Consider the following 22685-nt stretch of genomic DNA (forward strand, 5'->3'; position numbering starts at 1 on the left):
TCATGGTAATGGGAACACATCCATAGACAATTCAGAAATGAATGGGCATGTCTGTTTTAATAAAACTTTACTTTCAAAAACATGTGGCCACCCTGCAGGCCATAATTTGCCAAACCCTGGCTTAGACGGTCAACAAAATAATAATTCAAGCCTTTTTGTGGTGTTTGCAGATTCCTTGGTATAAATATTCCCACCACGACCAACTTCATGCCACTGAAGTTGGAGTTGTATCTGTTATCTTATTGTGTGTGTATTGTATCTGTACCCTATCACACAGGTACAATAGATATACGTAAGACAGATACACATAACTTCAGAGTATAGATAAGAGTAAAATAATGAAAAACTGATAAGTTCTGAGTATTATTGCCATTGTTTTTAATATAATTTAATATTATTTTTGTAATTTATTTAATTGTAAGTTTATCTAATTTAATGTTTAATAATGACTGTATTTAACAACCAGCTTACAAATTCCTGAAAATTTGATAGTCAGTTCTTGTGAGCTGGAATGAGCTGACTCCAGCATACTGCTGTGAGAGGGAGCAGAAATGTTGGCCATTGGAAGCTCAGGGAGAGGCAGTCTTGTCAGAATGTTCATAAATCAAGGGTCATAAGAAGAGGACCCTTGAATCAGAAAATGAATCAGGAATACATTCTAGTTTATCAAAGACTGACCTTTCATTCTTTGTAGAAGGGTTCCATATCCTAAGTCATACTGGTATGTGAAGATGAAGCTTAATGGAATAATAGGGAAGAGGAAGGCTGGCTTCTTCCTTCTTATTGCTCTGGTTCAAGAACAAAAAGAAAAAAATATTAAGAATGACCTGTAAATACGTATCTCTATACTCAATGAAAAAAAAATTACCTGCTTTTTCAAAGAATGTTCTCCATTTTAGAAGTTACTTAGTTCATTTGAGTCTCCTATGGAAATAGGATTTTCTTACCCACCACGCCTCACCAGATTCTGCAATTCTCAAGGGCAGAATTTGTGATTTGCCCATCTTTGTTTGATGTTGAGGCTCAGATTACTCATTTAAAAAATGGTTAAGTATTGATATTTGCCCCTTAGGGATTATGGAGATAAATTTGCAGAGGCCTTCTTCTATCTTGGTGTCAAGTCAGTCCTCTCTCTAACTTACATAATGGAGACAAGGATGGAAGAAATCTGAGGAACTAGAGGTAGAATTGACTATTTCTACCCTGGTTCTACAGTCACTTCCAAGTGCTAAGCTATAAGGGGTTATATATACACTATTTGGACCAAAGTCCTATCTTGGCCAACTTGATAGTAATATGATAATGTCAAAAACAAAAAGAAGCAAATTATTTAAGAAAAATTTAAAGTAAATAGCAAACATACCCAGCTGTTAAAGAGATGGCTGCAATGCCAAAAAAAGTTCCAAAATATTTGAGGAATTCCCGAGACCAAGCAATCTGCAAGGCCATTTGTCTTTCTCTCATTTCATTCTGCATCATTAGCTGCCTTTCCAGCTGAGAATGAAACAAATGACAAAGTCTGGTTATTCATCTTTTGATTCTGAGCACAGAGTTAATAATCTGCTTTTCCAGGGGATTTTCACACTTCAGTTGCTTTGATTTGTCTTTTTTTTTTTTTTTTAAATCTCAGTAGACTTTGACTAAAGCTCTTCTGGATAGCTATCCCCACCTGTCACCTTGGCAGTGAAATCTTCCTGGAATATATACAGAATAGATGTGGTATTCTTCTTCTGTGTCCTGAGGTCTCGAATGCGTGTGGTCTGGGGCTTTTATTCAACCCTAAAATACATGTTCAGTATATTCTGTCACATGTGAGGAAAGATCTATGTGCCTTTAAATGCAGGTACCTCTTATTGATCTTTATTACAACTTGCACTGAAATTATTTTGCCTTCCAAGTTTATCCAACTGCAAATTGACATTCATGTGGAGTAGCAGGTCCATATCATATTATGGTAAGATGGTAGAGGGTATTCTTCTGAGACATCAATGGAGATTTTTCTTTGCCACTATTCTCTTGATGCCTCAAGTCCTTTGTCACTTTAGTCAGTGTCTTTCACTGCAGTGGAGCAGAAAGCAGGTATAGCCCAGAACACAGAAGGAGACTGGATTTCTGGATGGATTTTTAGAAAACACACAAGAGAAGCAACAGTGTAGAAGCCTATTATTTTGAGAAAGATTCTTGAGAGAGAAAAGTTTTTTAAATTCTAAAACCTTGGCACTGTGTATCATTAGCAGAACCTAGAGGAGAGCAAGCATAGAATTCATGATGTAGACCATAGGGTGGGGAGGAATGAGTAATAATGTGACTCAGTTTTCTCTTCTTGCCTTCTTTAAACTGTGAGAGGAAACTGGAAGAGGAAAAAGGAGACTTTAGATATAAAGATGGGGCTTGGTTCCTTGGCCTCTCTTAAGGGTTGAAACTCTGGAGAGTTGTGATGGATTTGGGATTTGGGAATCCCTGGACAGAGAGCACTTGTAGACCTATATTCTGTCAAGAATTCTGGGAAGGGGCAACTAAAGTAGAGCAGAAATGGTTTCAGGGCAGATCTAAGCTTAGAGCAGATCTGAGAGAGGCCAAGGGGTGTGGAGAATGTTTGCAAGGTTCCCATATCAACCTGAAGAGGGGCACAGTTGGTAGCTGAGAATTGAAAGCAGGTGGCTTACCAGGTAGTCACCAAAACCTAGAGACTGGGGACCCTTTACAGACACTTAGGTAGAGGCCATAAAACAAGTGCTGGGCAGGGAAAGTGGCTGGATGTCAGAGGATTAGCAGTACCCTAGAGTGCAGAGGTGATGGCCAAACCAACCTGAAACATGGTGGAACACCCAGAACAGATCACCTGGCACTGCCCAGGTTGATCAAACAGAAAATAACTACAGAAGCCTCCTCCAACTAGATGTGCCTTCCCCGTGACCATGCCACTAGAGCTTACTTGGACTCAAACTGAGATGGGGCAGGGAAAAAAATGGACAGAGAAGAGGAGAGGGCCAAGCTGAATTTTAAGAAGTGAGTTTTAAGGTGAAGTAAGTTTTAAGGTGAGTCCCTTTGACTTGTCAAAATTAAATTTGCCCTCAGCAGTAGAAATTGAAGTTCATTTTGGGTTCAGTTAGAGAGTAAATAGTGTTTTTGCATACATGATTATTTAGCATGTGAAATTCATCCTTGCTATATTACATATTTAAAAAACTTACATGATAGTTCATAGTATCCCTCCAAAGTGATGTAGAATGCATGAATTAATCATTTGTGTTGTTATCAAAAGGCAGCTGAATCCAGTCACGACACAGATGAATGCAAGATCAGTGGTTCTGAATCTTAACTGCACATTGTGAGCATCTAGGGAGCTTTTCAAAATCTCAATGTCCAGGCCCACATGTCAGACCAATAAAATCAGGAGGGACCAATGAAACCAGGATCTGGAGTTAGGACCAGTCATTAGTATTTTTTAAAGGTTGCCACGTAATTCCAGTGTACAGCTAGGATTGAGAACCACTGCCTGAAAAAACTCACAGCCTAGGTTTTTCCCACCAGAGATCAAGCTGAAATATCAGTCTGAAAACTGATCCTCTTGGAATTCTCAAAAGATTGGGGACAGAGGGCTTTTTAAGGTGGTGGAACCCATCTGTATGGTACTGTCATGCTGGATACGTGATACCTGCATTTGTCAAAGCCCTTTAAACTTCCCAGCACACAGTGAACCTCATTGTATACAGTAATGGGGCATCCAAGATGGGATTCTGGCACAGAAAAAGGACATCAAGGAAAAACTAATGAAATTTGAATATGGAATTTATTTAAAAGTGAAATACCAATGTTAATTTCTTAGTTGTGACAACTGTGCCATAGTAATGTAAGATATTAACTGTAGAGTATACAAAGGGTAGGGTATTCAAGAACTCTGTCCTCTTTTTCTATAAATCTAAAAGTGTTCTAAAATTTATTTTTAAGAATGGTTATGAACAAATCCTATATTCTAGGTCTCTTCTACTGATAAGAATAGAGGCATGTATCTCCATATATCATAGATAAATTGTGAAAATCAGCAGGATTGTGTAACTGCAACAAACTCTGAGACTAGAGTAAAAAAAAAAAAATCTACGCATACCTTTTCCATGGGCAAAAATTTCCTGATGAAAGACGTCATTGAGCTATAATTTTAATTATCAATTAAAGCTCTATTAACTACCTGTACTTCATAAAATTATGCTTAAAATCATAGGTCTAGATCTAAATACATTTAAAAACTCAAATTAATAAGGGGCACCTGGGTGGCTCAGTTGGTTAAGTGTCTGCCCTCAGCTCAGGTTATGATCCCAGGGTTCTGGAATGGAGCCCCGAGTTGCATCCTGCTCCCTGTTGAGCAGGGAGTCTGCTTTCTCCTTTCCCTCTGCCTGTCCTCCTGCTCGTGCTCTCTCTCTCTCTCTCAATCTCAAATAAATAAGTAAAATCTTAAAAGAACCAAATTAGTTAATAATTTATTACCAAACTTCTTCAGTAGCCATAAAGGGATAATTATGTTGAGGCAGTTGTTAATTTATCAATAATAGGCATCATGTAACTAAGTGTACATTCATTTTCACCGTTCTTCTCCCAATATTGACACTAATGAGAAATAAGAGCAAAAGAGAACATGTACAGTAAGTTTCCTTAGCAGTCTTTAACCCAAATCATAAATGTAAAATTCTTTATTTTATTTTATTTTAATTAATTAATTATTTTTAAAGTGATTTTAAAAGACTTGTTTACAAGAATGTTTAATTATAACTCTGTGGTCATATGCCCAGGAATAATAACTAAATCTATGTTAATTTATTTTCCTCCTTTGTTTATGTATTTATTTATTTATTAGAAAATCAATTAAAATATAGTGTATTATTAGTTTCAGGGGTAGAATTTAGTGATTCATCAGTTGCATACAACACCCAGTGCTCATTACATTAAGTGCCCTCCTTAATGCCCATCACCCAGTTACCCCATCTCCCCACCCACCTCCCCTCCAGCAACCCTCAGTTTGTTTCTGAATTAAGAGTCTCTTATGGTTTGCCTCCTTCTCTGATTCCGTCTTGTTTTATTTTTCCTTCCTTTCCCCTATGTTCATCTGTTTTGTTTTTCAAATTCCACGTATGAGTGAGATCATATAATTGTCTTTCTCTGATTGACTTACTTCACTTAGCATAACACTCTTTAGTTCTGTCCATGAGGTTGCAAATGTAAGATTTCATTCTTTTTGATGGCTGAGTAATATTTCATTATATGTATATACCACATCTTCTTTATCCATTCATTTGTCGATGGACATTTGGGCTCTTTCCATATTTGGGCTATTGTGGACATTGCTGCTATAAACATTGGGGTGCATGTGCCCCTTTGAATCACTATGTTTGTATCCTTTGGATAAATATCCAGTAGTGCAATTGCTGGGTCATAGGGTAGCTCTATTTTTAACTTATTGAGGAACCTCCATACTGTTTTCCAGAGTGGCTGCACCAGCTTGCCTTCCCACCAACAGAGTAAGAGGGTTCCCCTTTCTCCGCATCCTTGCCAACATCTGTCGTTTCCTGACTTGTTAATTTTAGCCATTCTGACTGGTGTGAGGTGGTATCTCATTGAGGTTTTGATTTGGATTTCCATGATGTGGTGTGATGTTGAGCACTTTTTCATGTGTCTGTTGGCCATTTGTGTATCTTCTTTGGAAAAATGTCTGTTCATGTCTTCTGCCCATTTCTATTTTAAAAGAATTTTAGATCTTTTCATAATATTAATTTTTTTGTCTCTATTATTTTTTGGTATTGCTTTACGGAACAATTTGAAATTAGAATGTTTCAGATTATGACTTCAGACTAGTGAGCTTACACGTTTATCTGATACTACTTTAACAATTATAGAACCATAGTTAATTTTAAACAGAACATAATAAAAGGGAGCTAGGTTATTAGAAATAACTGTATATAGTAGGAGAAACCACATTCTGACCATCTGCATAAAACTGTTATATCTGCTCTTTCTTGTGTATTTTAATTCTTCAGTTTCTTTGTTTAAAAAATATTAAGAACAGCCACAAAATTACTGATCTCAGTAATTTGTCGATCTCTTGAGTTTCAGAAGGGACAGTTACATAAAGGTCCACAGACCACTTAATGCAAGTTTTCCTTGCATTTTGTATTAACAATAATACAATGATTAAATTTTACTTGGACACATAAAACATTTTCAGAGCACAGAGAAGGCAATGACAGTGTCCTATAAATTATCTTCATTGCATTTTTTTATATTGAAGCCTTTTCTATTTTGAGAAATAATTAGGCCATTCTCAAAAAAATTCAATTATTTCTGTGTTTTTAGTTTCCAGTGGTCTCTTAACTTATGCATAATGTATTCCCAAGTAACAGAAAAGTTCTGTTTTTATTTGCTTCATTGGGCAATGCCAAAAAGTATTCTATGTGTCCTGCCACAAAAGAGGTTTATTTTTACCAGAAATGAAAATATTTTGTATTTGTCTTTGCCTTTGTTAAATTAACAGAAACATTATTGATACCCTCTAAACTAAAAGCAAGATCAGAAGTTCAGATAAAAAGAAAACAAACTAAGATTGTTAAAATAAAGCAACTGTAATGAAAGCTGTAACAAGTAGATTTATCCTTAAATTGCTCTACAGATATTTTAAATGCTAAACATCCAAAATAGAGCTACCATATGATCCAGCAATTGCACTACTGGGTATTTACCCCAAAGATACAAAAGTAGGGATCCGAAAGGGTACATGCACCCCAATGTTTATAGCAGCAATGTCCACAATAGCCAAACTGTGGAAAGAGCCAAGATGTCCATCGACAGATGAATGGATAAAGAAGATGTGGTATATATATACCATGGAATATTATGCAGCCATCAAAAGGAATGAGATCTTGCCATTTGCAACGACGTGGATGGAACTGGAGGGTATTATGCTGAGCGAAATAAGTCAAACAGAGAAAGACATGTATCATATGACCTCACTGATAAGAGGAATTCTTAATCTCAGGAAACAAACTGAGGGTTGCTGGAGTGGGGGGTGGGGTGGGAAGGATGGGGTGACTGGGTGATAGACACTGGGGAGGGTATGTGCTCTGGTAAGTGCTGTGAATTGTGCAAGACTGTTGAATCTCAGATCTGTACCTCTGAAACAAATAATGCAATATATGTTAAGAGAAAAAAAAAAAGAAGAAGAAGAAGATAGCAGGAGGGGAAGAATGAAGCGGGGAAATCAGAGGGGTAGACGAACCATGAGAGACGATGGACTCTGAAAAACAAAATGAGGGTTCTAGAGGGGAGGGGGGTGGGAGGATGGGTTAGCCTGGTGATAGGTATTGAGGAGGGCACATTCTGCATGGAGCACTGGGTGTTATGCACAATGAGTCATGGAACACTACATCTAAAACTAATGATGTAATGTATGAGGATTAACATAAGAATAATAAAAAAAAAAAGAGTTAAAAAAAAAAAGCTCAACATCTAGTAAGTAGTTTGGGGAGAATCCAGAAGGGGAAATGAGTAATAAGTTTGAGCTTTAAATAAAAGGGCACTATTTCTTTTATGAATGACTTATGAAAATAATTGAACATAAACAAAGTTATAGTAGTATTTAGAAGCTTGAAAGCTTTGCAAATGTATTGCAAATGTAACTTACCCAACAATAACTTCTTTATAGAATGAACTTTAAATGTTGTAATAGCTGGTTACAAATGGAGTTACAATCTTCCAAAGATTAGCCTAGCATTTAGTTTTTGTCATTTGATAAGAACAGGCCAAAAAATAAAAACAAAAAGAAATATAGAAATGCTACATTTCCAGCAATATCAGGGAATCGGCTGTTCATATTTAAAAGCATTATCCAGAGGACTAAAATATACTCCTTTAAGCAAGAAAATTTGCAAAAGATTTCTAACCATTTTAATAGATATTTGTCTAAAAGCTATCTACCGCTTTCACTCTGGTACACCGTATAATATGCTGTTGCCTTCATAATAGAATATAGCAAACCAAAGTTGTTTGATGGCTTATTTGTTTATAAATTTAGTCAGTTAGTGGTTATATATCCTTTTCCAGGAAGGTTTGGAGGTAGTTTGAACATTAGGAGACTTCCTTTTGTAAAGACACAGAGTCATCATTAGTTCTCCTGTGCTGTAATGCAGGGGCGCTGCCAGAGTCCGCTGAGTGGCCCTGGGCCTCTGCGTCTACCTTCTGTCTCCTCCCCTCCTATATCAAGTAGTTACTTCTCATTCTTAGTAGCAAATCCTCTTCTAAGCACCAGTCTCTCCTGGATTCCCTCTCTACTCTGTGTCTTCCTTTCGTTCTGCCTCAATGATCTGCTGCTTTTAATTGTCTTAGGGACAGTAAGGGAGCAAAGCTTGTTAGAACTGTGTATAAAATAAAAATACATACATTCCTAATACATCCTAATGAGGACTTGAAAGTCAGGGGTTTCCTGTGGGTATGTTGCATGCATTTTAGAACATGGCCTTGTTAATAATTATTTGGTTCTTTTGTCTTTAAGTATTTCTTCTTGCTTCCTTATCATGTTCCAGATAAGAGGTTGTCAAATAGATGACTTTGGTCTAATCAGATGCCATTATAGTCAAAATAAAAAGGGGAGTAATATTGTTTACATCTCTTATAATTATAGCCAGAAAATTTGTGAAGTACTTATTTTCAGGAATTGAGCCAAAGCAAGCGAAGTAAAACAAAGTAAAACAAAAAGACAAAACTAACCCCCCGCCCCAGTACAATTAGTTTCCCTTCTATCTTCTCAATGAGTTGTGCTTCTAATCCTACGTTTTGATAACTTAGGGGAAATCCTGAAACTGAGGGTTTTTATCCAATAAAAAGTACTTTTGTACTTTCATGTGGTTTTATTACATTCAGAAATGTTCTAAATCTAAAATAAGTCTTCTAAAATGCTTCAGAAGATGGAGGAATCCAGAGCAAGAAACAAATAAGGGTGATTAAAAGCCATGTTGAGCAAAGGCCTTCCCACCTGGTTGGCAGAAATTTTTAAAACATTTTTTTTGACAAGCTGATTCTGAAATTTCCTTGGAGGAGGAAATATACAGCAAAATGGATGAACCTCAAAAATATTATGCTTACTGAAAGAAGCTGGACACAAAAGACCATGTATTGTATAATTCCATTTATGTGAAAGGTCCAGAAAAAGCAAATCTATAGAGAGACAGAAAGTAAATTAGTGATTTTCTGGATCTGGTGTTGGGATCAAGGACTTACTATAAATGAGCACAGGGGAATTTTTGGAGATGATGGAAATGTTCTCAAACTGGATTATGGTGATGGTTGTATAACACTATAAAATGCACTAAAAATCATTGAACTGCATCCTTACAATGGATGGATTTTATACTATATATATCACACCTCAACAAAGGTGTTTAAAAAAAATAGAAATGGGACACGGTACCCTTTCACCATCAGTCATGATAGGTAAGTAACAGCATGTGTTTATTTTCAATCATCATTAAAGACAAGGAAGATGTGTGGCAATAATAGTTGCCTGACTACATAATTATTCCTGCATCTTTAAAAAGGTCTTTTGTGATGGCCAACAGACACATGAAAAAATGTTCAACATCACTAGCCATCAGGGAAATACAAATCAAAACCACAATGAGATACCACCTTACACCAGTTAGAATGGTGAAAATTAACAAGACAGGAAACAACAAATGTTGGCGGGAATGCAGAGAAAGGGGAACCTTCTTAAACTGTTGGTGGAAATGCAAGCTGGTATATCTACTCTGGAAAACAGTATGCAAGTTCCTCAAGATGTTAAGAATAGAGCTACCCTACGACCCAGGTATTGCACTACTAGGTATTTACCCCAAAGATGCAGATGTAGTGAAAAGGGCCACATAGACCCCAGTGTTCATAGCAGCAATGTCCACAATAGCCAAACTGTGGAAAGAGATGAGATGCCCTTCAGCAGATGAATGGATAAAGAAGATGTGGTTCATATATACAATGGACTGTTACTCAGCCATCAGAAAGGGTGAATACCCACCATTTGCATCGACATGGAGGGGATTATGCTAAGTGAAATAAGTCAAGCAGAGAAAGACAAGTATCATATGGTTTCACTCATATGTGGAACATAGGAATAGTGCAGAGGACCACAGGGGAAGGGAGGGAAAACTGAATGGGAGGAAATCAGAGAGGGAGACAAACCATGAGAGACACTGGATTCTGGGAAACAAACTGAGGGTTACAGAAGGAAGAGGGGTGGGGGGATGGGGTAACCAGGTGATGGGTATTAAGGAGGGCACATGTGGCGATGAGAACTGGGTGTTATACACAACTAATGAATCACTGAACACTACATCAAAAACTAATGATGTGTATTCTGTGTTGGCTAATTGAGCATAATAATAAAATAAAATAAAAAGGTCTTTTGTGTTCCACTCTCAGTAATTGTTAAAAAACATCTGAACCATTTGGTAAGGAATAATTCTATTCAGATGCAAAGACTTTATCATTTTATAATAAAACATTCCATCTTTACATTTATTAAAGAGGGAAGGAAAGACTGTTTAGCATTGTATATGTTCCTCTTTATAAATCATTACTTTTAAGCTTCATATTCCATACATTTTTATTCTCATACTAAAACATACCAAATTTTCCTTGCAGTTGCAAGAGGTGGGGAGAATATTGTTTTTGTTTTTGTTTTTCTTTATTAAAGGTTCTTTATTCTCTTCAAGTTTTCTTATTACTAATACTAATATCACCCTCCCTGGGTATTAGATGCTTACTTAACCCTAAAGAGGTGCAATCTACACCACAGCAAATTTTTGGTCAAGAGGGTGAGTTGAAGTGATTTGCCTTCCTTTAAAACATTGCTGGAATATCAGCCGTCACTGTTTTTGCAACGAATTTGGAGAGCTCAGCTTGTATGGTTGTTACATCTGGAGATTCTTTTATTTAGAAGAAAATGTATTTGTACAGTGGCTAAAATTATAATCCAATTAATATTAGAAAGTTAATCTAGTGATATAATGATTACTAATAGGAAGAATTCATGGGGCAGGTCATCTCCAATTCTAATGAATTTTAGGCAAACCTTTAAATTAGAAGTTTCTTATTTAAACCTGATTTCAACATAAAGACAAAAGTAGGTTGTGGAAAGAATTCGTTATCTAGTTATCCATTTCTGGGAAATAATACTTCCAATACTCATGTTCACATGTGATTTTAAAAATAAAATACCATCTCATTATTATAAGAAAGATGGGTATTAAGGAGGGCACGTATTGCATGGAGCACTGGGTGTTATACGCAAACAATGAATCATGGAACACTACATCAAAAACTAATGATGTAATGAATGGTGATTAATATAACATAATAAAATAAAATTTAAAAAAAAGAAAAAAGAAAATAACCATTAATTCCTGAAAGGGAAAAATTGTTATTTTTACATCTGTCCTTTTCTGATGTGTGTGCGTCTAAGAGTTCTACAGAAAGGTGAGCCTGATCCAGTCATAACCAGTAAATCTTAGATTTACTTAATTTACTTACTTGCTGCTTAATCCCTGCAGTGACACTCATTCCTCCTGCAATATAATGCTAAATAAAAACCCAAACTGAATAGCCACAGATAAGGAGAGGTCAAATTGGGAAACATAAGCATAAAAGTAGAGTTTTATGCCATAAAATTTTCTTCTATAATCCTCCTGAATGTTTTTGCTTAATGAGAAAGAGGTACATTTTTTGTTTTGACTGTTTATTCACACTGACTTCTTTTTTTGAAAACTAAAGCCTAATTTGATAGTACTGATAAGCTAAGATGGGAAGTATTAAAACAACAGTGGCTTAGTATCAGCTCACCGTGGGCCGCGGCGGGGGAAGAAAAGGCCACAGAAAAGACAGTGTGGTGGAAAGGGAAAGGCGTGAGCTTTCATGAAAGATACTGGCATCGTTAATTCTCAGTCTGGAAGAAGACAGCACTCCCTGTGTTAGATCAAATAGAGAATGAATTCCAGGTGAATCAAAGCTTTAAATGTACCAAATGAAATAACTATAAGTAAAGTTTGGAGATTGCTTGTATAACCTTAGAGAAGCAAAGACCTTTACAAGGAAAGCAGGAAACATGAAGGAAGAGATTAACAGATTTTACACATTAAAAATGAAAAATTCACTACTTCATACCCATTAGGATAGGATGGCTATCATTTAAAAAAACATACAGAAAATAACAAGTGTTGGCAAGAGACAAGGATGTGAAGAAACTGGAATTGCTGCTGGGAATATAAAATGGTGCAGTTGCTATGGAAAATGGTATGAGGATTTCTCAAAAAAAATTTAAACATAAAATTACCACATGATCCAGCAATTCCACTTCTGGTTATATTCCCAAAAGCAATGAAAGCAGGGACTGGGATAAATATTTGTACACCCCTATTCACAGCAGCATTATTTACAATAGCCAAAAGGTGAGAGCAACTCAAATGTCCATTGACAATTGAATGAATAAACAAAATGTGGCATGTATATATATATATACACACACACACACACACACACAATGGAATATTATTTAGCTTTAAAAAGGAAGGTGTAGAAGAATATATAATATGCTACCACTGTGTGCACACGTGCATGCATGTGTGCACACACATGCACACACACACATGTATTCATATTCATGTACACCTGCCTCTGTATGGACTGTCTTTGAAAACTTTTTGAGAAACTAGTAACAGTGATTGCATCTGAGGAGGTAAACTAGATGGCTGGGGACGGGGGTGGAAGGAAGTTTTCACTATATATTCTCTTGTTCTTTCAGAATTTTGTATCATATGCACATGTTAACTATTCAAACATAATTTTTATAAAGAAAGAAAACAAAGCCCCCAAGCCCCATTTCAGACTGAACCTGCACTTGAGCTGTCTGGAAAGCTAAATATTTGTTTTCACACCCAACAAGAGGGCAGTGGATAGGTGGGTAATGGAATATTCATATAATGAAATATTCTGCAGCCTTAACAATGACTGTCCACATTGTGAAGGCTATCCACAACACTGGAAAATGCATAGACACTGTGTCAAATTTAAAAAGCAAGATACAGAATTTTATATAGAGAATGATAGCAGTTAGATAAACTTAAAATGTAGCACAAAAAAAATGACTGGGGACAATGTTAAGCATGATTATGTCAGAGCCATAGCACTATGGTAATATTTTCTTCCTTCTACATATATGTATTTTACAATTTTTTGTTTATGAGCTCTTTCATCATCTTTGTTATTTATAATTGACATATATATTATATTATTTCAGGTATACAATATATAGTGATTCCATGCTCTTATACATTACAAAATGATCACCTCAATAGCTCTAGTTACCATCTTTCACTACACAAAGTTGTTACAGTTTTATTGACTAGATATCCTATGCTGTACATTACATCCATATGACTTATCTATTTAATAACTGGAAGTTTGTATCTCTTAATCCCCTTTACCTTTTTCACTCATGCCAACACCCCTTTCCCCTTCAGCAACCATCAGTTTGTTCTCTGTATCTATGAGTCTGTTTCTATCTTGTTTTGTTTGATTTTTTTAGATTACACATATAAGTGAAATCATATGATATTTGTCTTTCTCTGACTTACTTCACTTAGCATAATACTCTCTAGGTCCATCCATATTGTTGCAAATGACAAGATTTCATTCCTTTTTATGGCTGAGTAATATTCCATCACACACACACACACACACACATATACACCATCCTGTATATATATACACATATATATGTATATATATATACCACTCTTCTTTATCCATTCATCTATCAGTGGACACTTAAGTTGCTTTCTTATGTTAGCTGTTGTAAGTAATGCCACAGTGAACATAGGGATGCATATATCTTTTTGAATTACAGTTTTCATTTTCTTTGGATAAATACCCAGAAGTAAAATTGTTGAATCATATGGTATTTCTATTTTTAATTTTTTGAGACACCTCCATACTGTTTTCCATAGTGGCCTACCAATTTACATTCCCACCAACAGTGTACAGGGCTCTCTTTTCTCCACATCCTCACCAACACTTACTATTTCTTGTCTTTTTGATACTAGTCATTCTAACAGGTGTGAGGTGATACCTCATTTTGGTTTTGATATACATTTCCCTGATGATGAGTGATGTTGAACATCTTTTCATGTGCCCGTTTGCCATCTGTATGTCTTCTTTGGAAAGATGTCTATTAGGTCTTCCACCCATTTTTAATTGAGTTGTTTTTTCTTTTGTTATTGAGTTGTATATATTCTCTATATATTTTTGATATCAATCCTTTTTGGATATATCATTTGCAATATCTTCTCCCATTCAGTAGGTTTCCTTTTCATTTAGTTGATAGTTTACTTCACTGTGCAAAAGCTTTTTTGGTTTGATGTAGTCCCATTTGTTTAGTTTTGCTATTGTTGCCCTTGCCTGAGGAGACATACCCAGAAAAATATTGTGAATACTGATGTCATAGAGCTTACTGTCTATGTTTTCTTGTAGATTTCAGGTTTTACATTTAAGTCTTTAATCCATTTTAAGTTGTATTTTTGTGTATGATGTAAAAAAGTGGTCCAGATTCATTCTTTTGCATGTATCTGTCCAGTTTTCCCACTACCATTTATCAAAGAGACTATTTTTTCCTTGTATGTTCTTGCCTCTTTTGTTGTAGATTGACCATATAAGTATGGATTTATTTCTGGACTCTCTATTCTGTTCCATTGATTTTTGTGCCAGTATCGTACTGTTTTGATTACTATAACTTTGTAGTATAGTTTGAAATAAGGGAACTTGGTACCTCCAGCTTTGTTCTCCTCTCAAGATTATTTTGGCTATGAGGGGTCTTATGTGGCTTCATACGAATTTTATTATGTTTTCTGGTTCTGTGAAAAGTGCCATTGGTATTTTGATAAGGATTGCATTGAATCTGTATGTAGACGGATTTGGGTAATTTGGACATTTTTGACAATATTAATTCTTCCTATCCATTAGCATAGTATATCTTTCCATTTATTTTCTGTTATCTTCAATTTCTTTCATCAATGTCTTCAGCATATAGGTCTTACCTTCTTTGTTAAATTTATTCCTAAGTATTTTATTCTTTTTGATGTAATTATAAATGGGATAATTTTCTTAATATCTCTGATAGTCATTATTAGTGTATAGAAATGCAGCAAATTCTGTATATTAATTTTGTATCCTACAACTTTACTGAATTTATTGGTTCTAATAGTTTTAGGGTGAAGTCTTAGGGGTATTTTTTTAATTCTTTTTTTTAATATATAGTATCATGTCATCTGCAAATAGTGACAGTTTTACTTCTTCCTTTCCAATTTGGATGTGTTTTATTGTTTTTTCTTACCTAATTGTTGTGGCTAGGACTGCTAATACTATGTAGAATAAAAGTGGCAAGAGTGCTCATCCTTGTCTTCTTCCTGATCTTAAGGGAAAAGCTCATAGCTTTTTTATTGTTGAGTATGATATTAGCTGTGGGTTGGTCATATATGGCCTTTATTATGTTGAAGTAAATTTCATCTATACCCATTTTCTCGAGAGTTTTTATTATAAATGGATGTTGAATTTTATTAATTGATTAATTTTGTTTATTTTATAATGAAAGAATTATGTTAAAATGGAAAAATATAAGTAGGGATTACTGGGTAGTGAGATTATGGACTATTTTTTTATGATTATCTATATAAAAATAAACTAGTAATATTTTTTTAAAAGAATACATCCATAATGATATCTGGAAAACAAGGAAGGGTGCCATCAACAAGCAAGAAATTTTGAGGAATTTCTGAGAGAGAAGAGAGCAGATGGGGTCAGAATGATGGTAAAATCAGAGTAGAAGACCTAAAACAGACTCAGGGGAGGACACTTCTACCTATAAGAATGCTGGAGAAGCTTCAAGCTTGGGGAATTAATTAAATAACTACCTATAAATGTAACTATAAAGGTTATCCCTGCCCTCCAACACAGAGGGAAAAGTGGCAGTGTTTGCCCCTAGTCAAATTTTCTCCGAAGTGGAAAATTTCTTGGAGGAAGCTCCTTTTCTTGGGGTTGGGATCAGAGGTAGAAGAGGTATTATTGAGGCAGTTCTGGACTTCAGTAACAGACAGACAAGGAGGACATTTTTTAAAAAGTAGGTTCAGGGCGCCTGGGTGGCTCAGTTGGTTAAGCGACTGCCTTTGGCTCAGGTCATGATCCTGGAGTCCCGGGATCGAGTCCCGCATCGGGGTCCCTGCTCAGCGGGGGCTCTGCTTCTCCCTCTGACCCTCTTCCCTCTCGTGCTCTCTGTCTCTCATTCTCTCTCTCTCAAATAAATAAATAAAATCTTTAAAAAATAAATAAAAAAAAATAAAAAAAAATAAAAAGTAGGTTCATTCAGTCTTGAGTATGACACCGTGCTCCATCCCAAAGTGAATCTTTGTTTGACAGTTATGGGGTTCTTCAGCCTGCTCCTTGCTCAACTACTCTAAAGAGCAGCTCTTGTGTTGGCACATGTCATCCATTCTACAAAGCCCACAGACTTCAGAGGAAATTCATGCCAGCTACTTACATTAATCAACTTACTTCTTCATCGTATATATGAACAAGCAACTAAGGGCTACCAGATAGGTGAGGGCAATCAAGAACATAACAGAGAAAGACCAAGGTACATAAAGAGAAAACCTGGAATCTGAAATAGAGATAATATGAAACAGAAGAAAACTGTAGTCTGTGCTATTAGAAACTTCTTTCTCTGTTCCTGGATGTGTCTATGAGGGAAATTGCCTGCATGGTTTCTCTAGCTGGCTTTTAGGTCCCACTGGGGTAGACCACAGAGAGGTGAGAGCATTGCACTTGATATCAGTCAGTCCTACAATTATAATGTTGAACAAAAGGAGCCAGACACACAACAGTACAAACCATAGGATTCCAGTGATATAAAGATCAAAATCAGATACAAAACTAATTTGTGCTGTTGGAAGTCAGGAACATGACTGTCCTTAAAGGGGTGGGGAATGACTGCAAGGGGTTGTAGCAAGGCTTAAGAGGTATGTGAAAATGGATTGAGCTGTACACTTTGTGATGAAAGCTATGTAAAACTAATCAAGAAGCTGTAACAGTTCAGAACCTTTTATGCATTAGACAATATAGCATTAGAATATATAAAGCAAAACTATTGGGGAAAACAAAGAAAATTTTACAATTATAAATAATAATGGTAGGATTTAAGCAACTCTTTCAGAAATTGATAGCTCTGATAGATAAATGTAGAAATATTGAGGATTTGAGCTATTAAATTAACAAATTAATTGTACATGTATGTGTATAACCCAATAAACATAGAAAAACATTCTTTGTAAATATTCAGGGAACATTGTGTTTACTACAATAAAATATCTCAATAAATTCCCAAGGTAAAAATCTCATAGACCATTTTTTTAATCATAGTGCAGTAAAAGGAACTAAAACAAATGGGTAACGATTGTGTATCTGTAAGAATTTAAGAAAATAAATTGAAAAATGTCTCAAATTAAAAAAAGAAAAACTAAAATGAACAAGATAATTTAAGCAGGATGGCTGAATGTAAGATCATATAAGGTCAACATACAAAAATTAAATTTCTATATGCCAGAGACCATTAAAAAAACTATTCATAATATTACAAATACTATATAATATGCAGGGATAAGTGAACTTCACTTGTTGTAAAATTTACTTAGAGGGAAAATATACCCGAAAAGTCAGTTTTGAAAATTGTCTTACCTGCCAGACATCAAGAGTTACTATAGAGGTGTGCTATATATTATGGTAGCAACTAGCAATATGTTCATATTTAACTTGAAATTAAATAAAATTAAAAATTCAGTTTCTCAGATGCACTGGTCATATTTCAAGTGCTCAATAACCACAAGTAGAGTTATATATGTGTCTGCGATATATATATCATATGTCATGTAAATACATATAAAATACTTCCCTCAGCCTATCACACATATATAGATGCATGGAGATATCTATATCTCTATATCTCTGTCTCTTTATCTATATCTATGTATTTATATCTGTATCATCCATCATGTCGGAAGAAACTGCCAACCAGGTCCTGCCCATACAACCTCTCAATCATGAGCACGTCTGGGATATTTTGAGTCTTATCTAGAGCACGGGAGGAACTAAGCAAGTGTAAGGGGTAAAGAGTAAAGAAGCAGCAGCATTCTTATTAGTCAGCATGGAGGGGATGCTTAGTCATTTCTGTAGTTTGGACAATGTTCACATCTTTGTGTTCTGACATGATTGTAGAGTGGTCTTGTCTGATGGTGGTGATCTGCGAAATTGTTCATGTTGCATAGGAGCACACCATGGCCTAACTGATAGTGCCAGGTCCTAGCTGCCAGGGGTACCATTTTCCTTTCTCAGTCTGTACAAACTGCCATGTGCTTTGAGGGAGGGATTAAAAGACTCTGGGAAGATTTTTGAAGTTTCCTCTGACAACATCTGAGTAATGAGTCATCAAAGAGAACCTGGGGAGTGGCAAGAAGGGTGAATTCTGAATATTTAGATCTAGGTGTACCCATTATCTCTGCTTTGCAGATGGCCCACTCTCTGGAAGCTCTCAGGAAGGGAGAGAAATTTAGGGGGTCACCCAAAGTGATACCAGAGAGAAAATAGGAAGTAACAGGAGTTTGCTTCTAGCTCATGGAGGGAAGAGAGTCTGGCATGCACTCCAGGATAAGATGGCATTCTCCTTGGTGACCTAAGGCCATTTCAAACATGAAGTGGAGGAACTAGCTTCACAGTAGGTGAAACTGACCTTCTCTGAAGGACAGGACCCTGGGAACTCCCAGCCAGAATGCACATCAGGAAAACTGAACTGTCAAAGAGAACTATCGAGGAGGAGTGAGGAGCAAGGTGAGGTTTCCAGGGGCCCAAAGTGTAAAATACTCAGGAGGGTTGGTGTAGTGTGGCCAGAAGCACTAGGAAGGTATCTTTTGAATCAGATATTCATTGAAGAAATCTAGTAGAACAGAAGAAACCAATACAGGCTGTCTAGAAGGTTCTGAAACCCTGGTGCTAGGCCTCATCTGCCTCAGGCTAGGAGGTTTTTGATTTAGAATCTCAGCAACTGCCTACTCTACCTAGTTAAGGCCTTGTTTATATTTTGTTTGCCTTTCTCCATGTAGAATTAACCTGTAAAACCGTGGGACTGCTAAGGGAGCTAAGAGAAGATCTGGACATGTTGACAGAATTGATCAAGGCAGCCTGATGCTGGACCAGGTTCAGAATCTGGAGAGACCAAACAGAGTGGCCTCAGACAGAGACTAAAACGCTTTGAGGCCTGGACACCCTTCTTACCTGGGCTCACTCCCACAGGGTCCAAGGGCAGAATGTGAATACTGGAACACCATCCTCACCTTTCTTCTACAGTGTATATTCTGGGTGGCATTCCGTAATTCACCAAATAAAGTTGGGGTTTGCGAGTTTGGATCCAGGGAGATCCAGACTTTGAACTCAGGCTCCTTTGGGTATTAGCTCTCTGATCTTAGACATGGGACCATACACTGCAGTTTCCCCAACCCATAAAAAATGCAGCCATTCTACCTACCTTGCAAGGCTCTTGTGAGATAATATTCGTAAAAAGGCAAGCCTAGGTGTTGGAAGAAAAGGAGGGTGATGGCCGGTCAAACATACATCTATGCTGCCTTCCATATATCATGTCAAGTGGGAACATTCCAGGGGAGGACTTTTTAAATGTCTTTGAAATTAAAAAAAAAAAAAGACTAAATCTTAAAAAAAAAAAGTTGTATTGACTAACAAAGTGCTTAGCTGTCAGCAAATTGTTACAAAGAAGATATTTGTTCTTTTGCCTATTAGGTCTCCCCATCCTAAACATCAAAGTAGCAGAATTTTCTAAGAACAACAATTGAAGTATATACAACACATACCAATAGCCAGAAAAATATTTTGCTGAATTTATGTTGCCACCAAAAGACCTTGAAATTTGGCTCCAATGATTAAATGTTTGTGTGTGCTTAAAGCATCATTCAGTTTATCTACAGTCATTGATTTAAGGCAACTTTATATGATACAATATGGTTTTAATTTGTGCAAAATCAAAATAAGATTACTTATCCTTGAAGTAATTGCAGTTTATGACATTTGGTTATTCAGGGTGAAATAGAAAACAACCAAGATGTCCAAAAACATTGCCTGGGGGAAAAGGTTAAGATAACAGAAGGAAGTCATAACCAACTACAGTACTAATTTTATCTAGATTATTATAGAAAAATATATATAGAAAAATACTACAGTATTTTTCATGAGGGTAGCACACTTTGGGTTCATGTCAGAAAATTCCACAAAAGTAGTATGTCACATGTAATGAGCTGTGCTGTTGGGTACAGAGATGATGCCACACTGGCTTTCCTTAGAGTCTTTGGTCATAAGCAGTGATAAACTTGGTGTTGATTCAGGGCTACCTTCTCTTCGTCACCCTGTGATCAGTGGCACACATTTCTGAGATCGTCCTCCAGAATCAAAGTGGCCTTGAAGCAAAGGTAAGATTGGCCCTTAACTGTGTTGAACCATGGAACAAAGCAGGCAGCCCCACTGGTATCCTGGTATGTTCGTTTGTTTTTATGTTCCATGCAGCTTGGCTGTCCTTGACCTTTTAGCAAGCCAAAATACCCCAAAGCTGGTGACTTATTAGGTAGGTTCAGTGTAGAATTTGTGGGAAGGAGGTTTGGTTGGAAAAGCCTCACAGGTAATTTGGATGCACCATCCCCTTTCCCACTGCTACCAACTGAAGGGGGTGGGGGCATGTTCTCCTCAGTTGGGCAATCTTCCACCAATCTCCTTTGCTGCAAAGATGCACGGAGGTGAGAAGTTGGCCTGGCCTGGGCAGCATTGAACTCACCTCTTAGGGCTCTGACATTTGCACTATGAGATCCAGAGAGGGAAAGGTAGCAAATCTTTTAGGACAACAATGCTGGGGTACTAGGGTTTAATCCAAATGAGACTTAAACAGTCTGAGCGTTTGGAACAAATCTCTTGATTTTTCTGTGCCTCCCCCCCTCCCATTTATATTTCAGACATCATGATAATGGTTATACAGTCTGCTGTCCTCAGGACTGCTCCAGGGATTTATTAATTTATCCTTGGGATAAACTAAGTGATACTTGGCAAGTTGTTATAGATGCTTACAATAAAGGTGCTATCATAATTCTGATTAATTGCTTAGGGTTGATATACTCATATAACTTGTCATTGACAGTAAGTCCCAGAAAGGTGTATTTCTTATTTCCACAGCCTATCCTAAATTTCATCTTAAAACTACTAGTCATACTTGCCATTTACTATATCACTACTGTGTAATTATTATATAGATATTCATAAGCCAGATTGTTTAAGGTTAACTCACATTTTTGTGTTAGTTAATGTCCTGCCCTTTGTATGTTTTATGAATGAATATTTAAAGCAGAAAGAGACAAATACTCTTATGTGAAAGTGCAAATTCTGTAGTCATACTCCCTGGTTTGAATCTTGGCTCTACTACATATTAGCTGTGTGACTTTAGACAAGCTACTTAACCTCTCTGGGCTTCAGTTTCCTCATCTACAAAATGAGAATATATATATTAGGATCTATTTACTAGGTTATTATAAAATAAAATAAGAGAGGGACGCCTGGGTGGCTCAGTCAGTTAAGTGTCTGCCTTTGGCTCATGTCATGATCTCAGGGTCCTTGGATCGAGCCCCCTATCAGGCTCTCTGCTCAGTGGGGAGTCTGCTTCTCCCTCTCCCCCCACCGCTCTCCCTCTCTCTCTCAAATGAATAAGTAAAATCTTAAAAAAAAAAAAAAGAAAATATGTAAAATGTTCAAAATAGTGGCTGGCATTTAATAAGCACTCAGTAAAAATTAGCTGTTATTATTAGTATTAGTGATATGATTCTTTGTTTAAATAACTGATGGATTTAAAAAAAACTATTTGCAACATTATACTAAAGAGAGTTCCCCCATTTTCATTTTCCCTTTTGGTGATGCTCGGGGGAGAAATATCCTTTCTCTTTCTCCTGTCATCTGCCCAGATACAAGAAATAGATGGTTTAAACAAGGACTATCTCATAATAATATGAAATAAATAAAAAAGGCTTCTGGGTATTTTTTTAAGATTTTATGTATTTAGAGGGAGAGCACAAGCAGGGGGAGCAGTGGGCAGAGGGAGAAGCAGGCTCCCCACTGAGCAAAAAGCCCAACGTGGGGCTCGATCCCAGGACCCTGGGATCATGACCTGAGCCGAAGGCAGACGCTTAAACGACTGAGCCACCCAGGCGCCGCAGCTTCTGCATATTTCTTATACCTCCTGTTGATTTTTACTGTGGTTCCTGTGAAAGGTGTGGGCTTAAAAAAAAGTAGCTCTAGCAGTGAAATAATGTTGCTGTAAAATCTCAATAAAGCAAGTGTAAATAATTTTAACTACTTTTTCATAACTGTGCCCCTCAAAGCAGTTTCTTCTGTAATTTAATATGGTCTTTCAACCTCAACCTGACTTTTTACTTAGCAACAGATGATACATGCTTTCTCAAAGGGAACTGTAGGTTAACAGAAGCAACAATGTTCATTTTTTTATCTGTTTTTTT

General features: G+C 36.5%; 1 protein-coding gene across 2 annotated transcripts in view; it reads right to left on the minus strand.

Moving 5' to 3' along the window:
- The window catches only part of PLGRKT (plasminogen receptor with a C-terminal lysine), a 50484-nt gene that overhangs the window by 3557 nt on the left and 24242 nt on the right, over positions 1 to 22685 (minus strand). For both annotated transcript variants that reach the window (XM_035029157.1, XM_035029156.1), the window contains exons 4-5: positions 1364 to 1494; positions 679 to 788 (exon numbers count right to left, since the gene is read on the minus strand). In XM_035029157.1, coding sequence (XP_034885048.1) covers positions 679 to 788; positions 1364 to 1494 — 241 coding nt within the window. The remainder of the gene's footprint in view (positions 1 to 678; positions 789 to 1363; positions 1495 to 22685) is intronic.

This window comes from Mirounga leonina, unplaced genomic scaffold (genome assembly GCF_011800145.1).
Source record: "Mirounga leonina isolate KUSES-001 unplaced genomic scaffold, KU_Mleo_1.0 Mir_224, whole genome shotgun sequence".
In the NCBI taxonomy this organism is placed as follows: Eukaryota; Metazoa; Chordata; class Mammalia; order Carnivora; family Phocidae; genus Mirounga; species Mirounga leonina.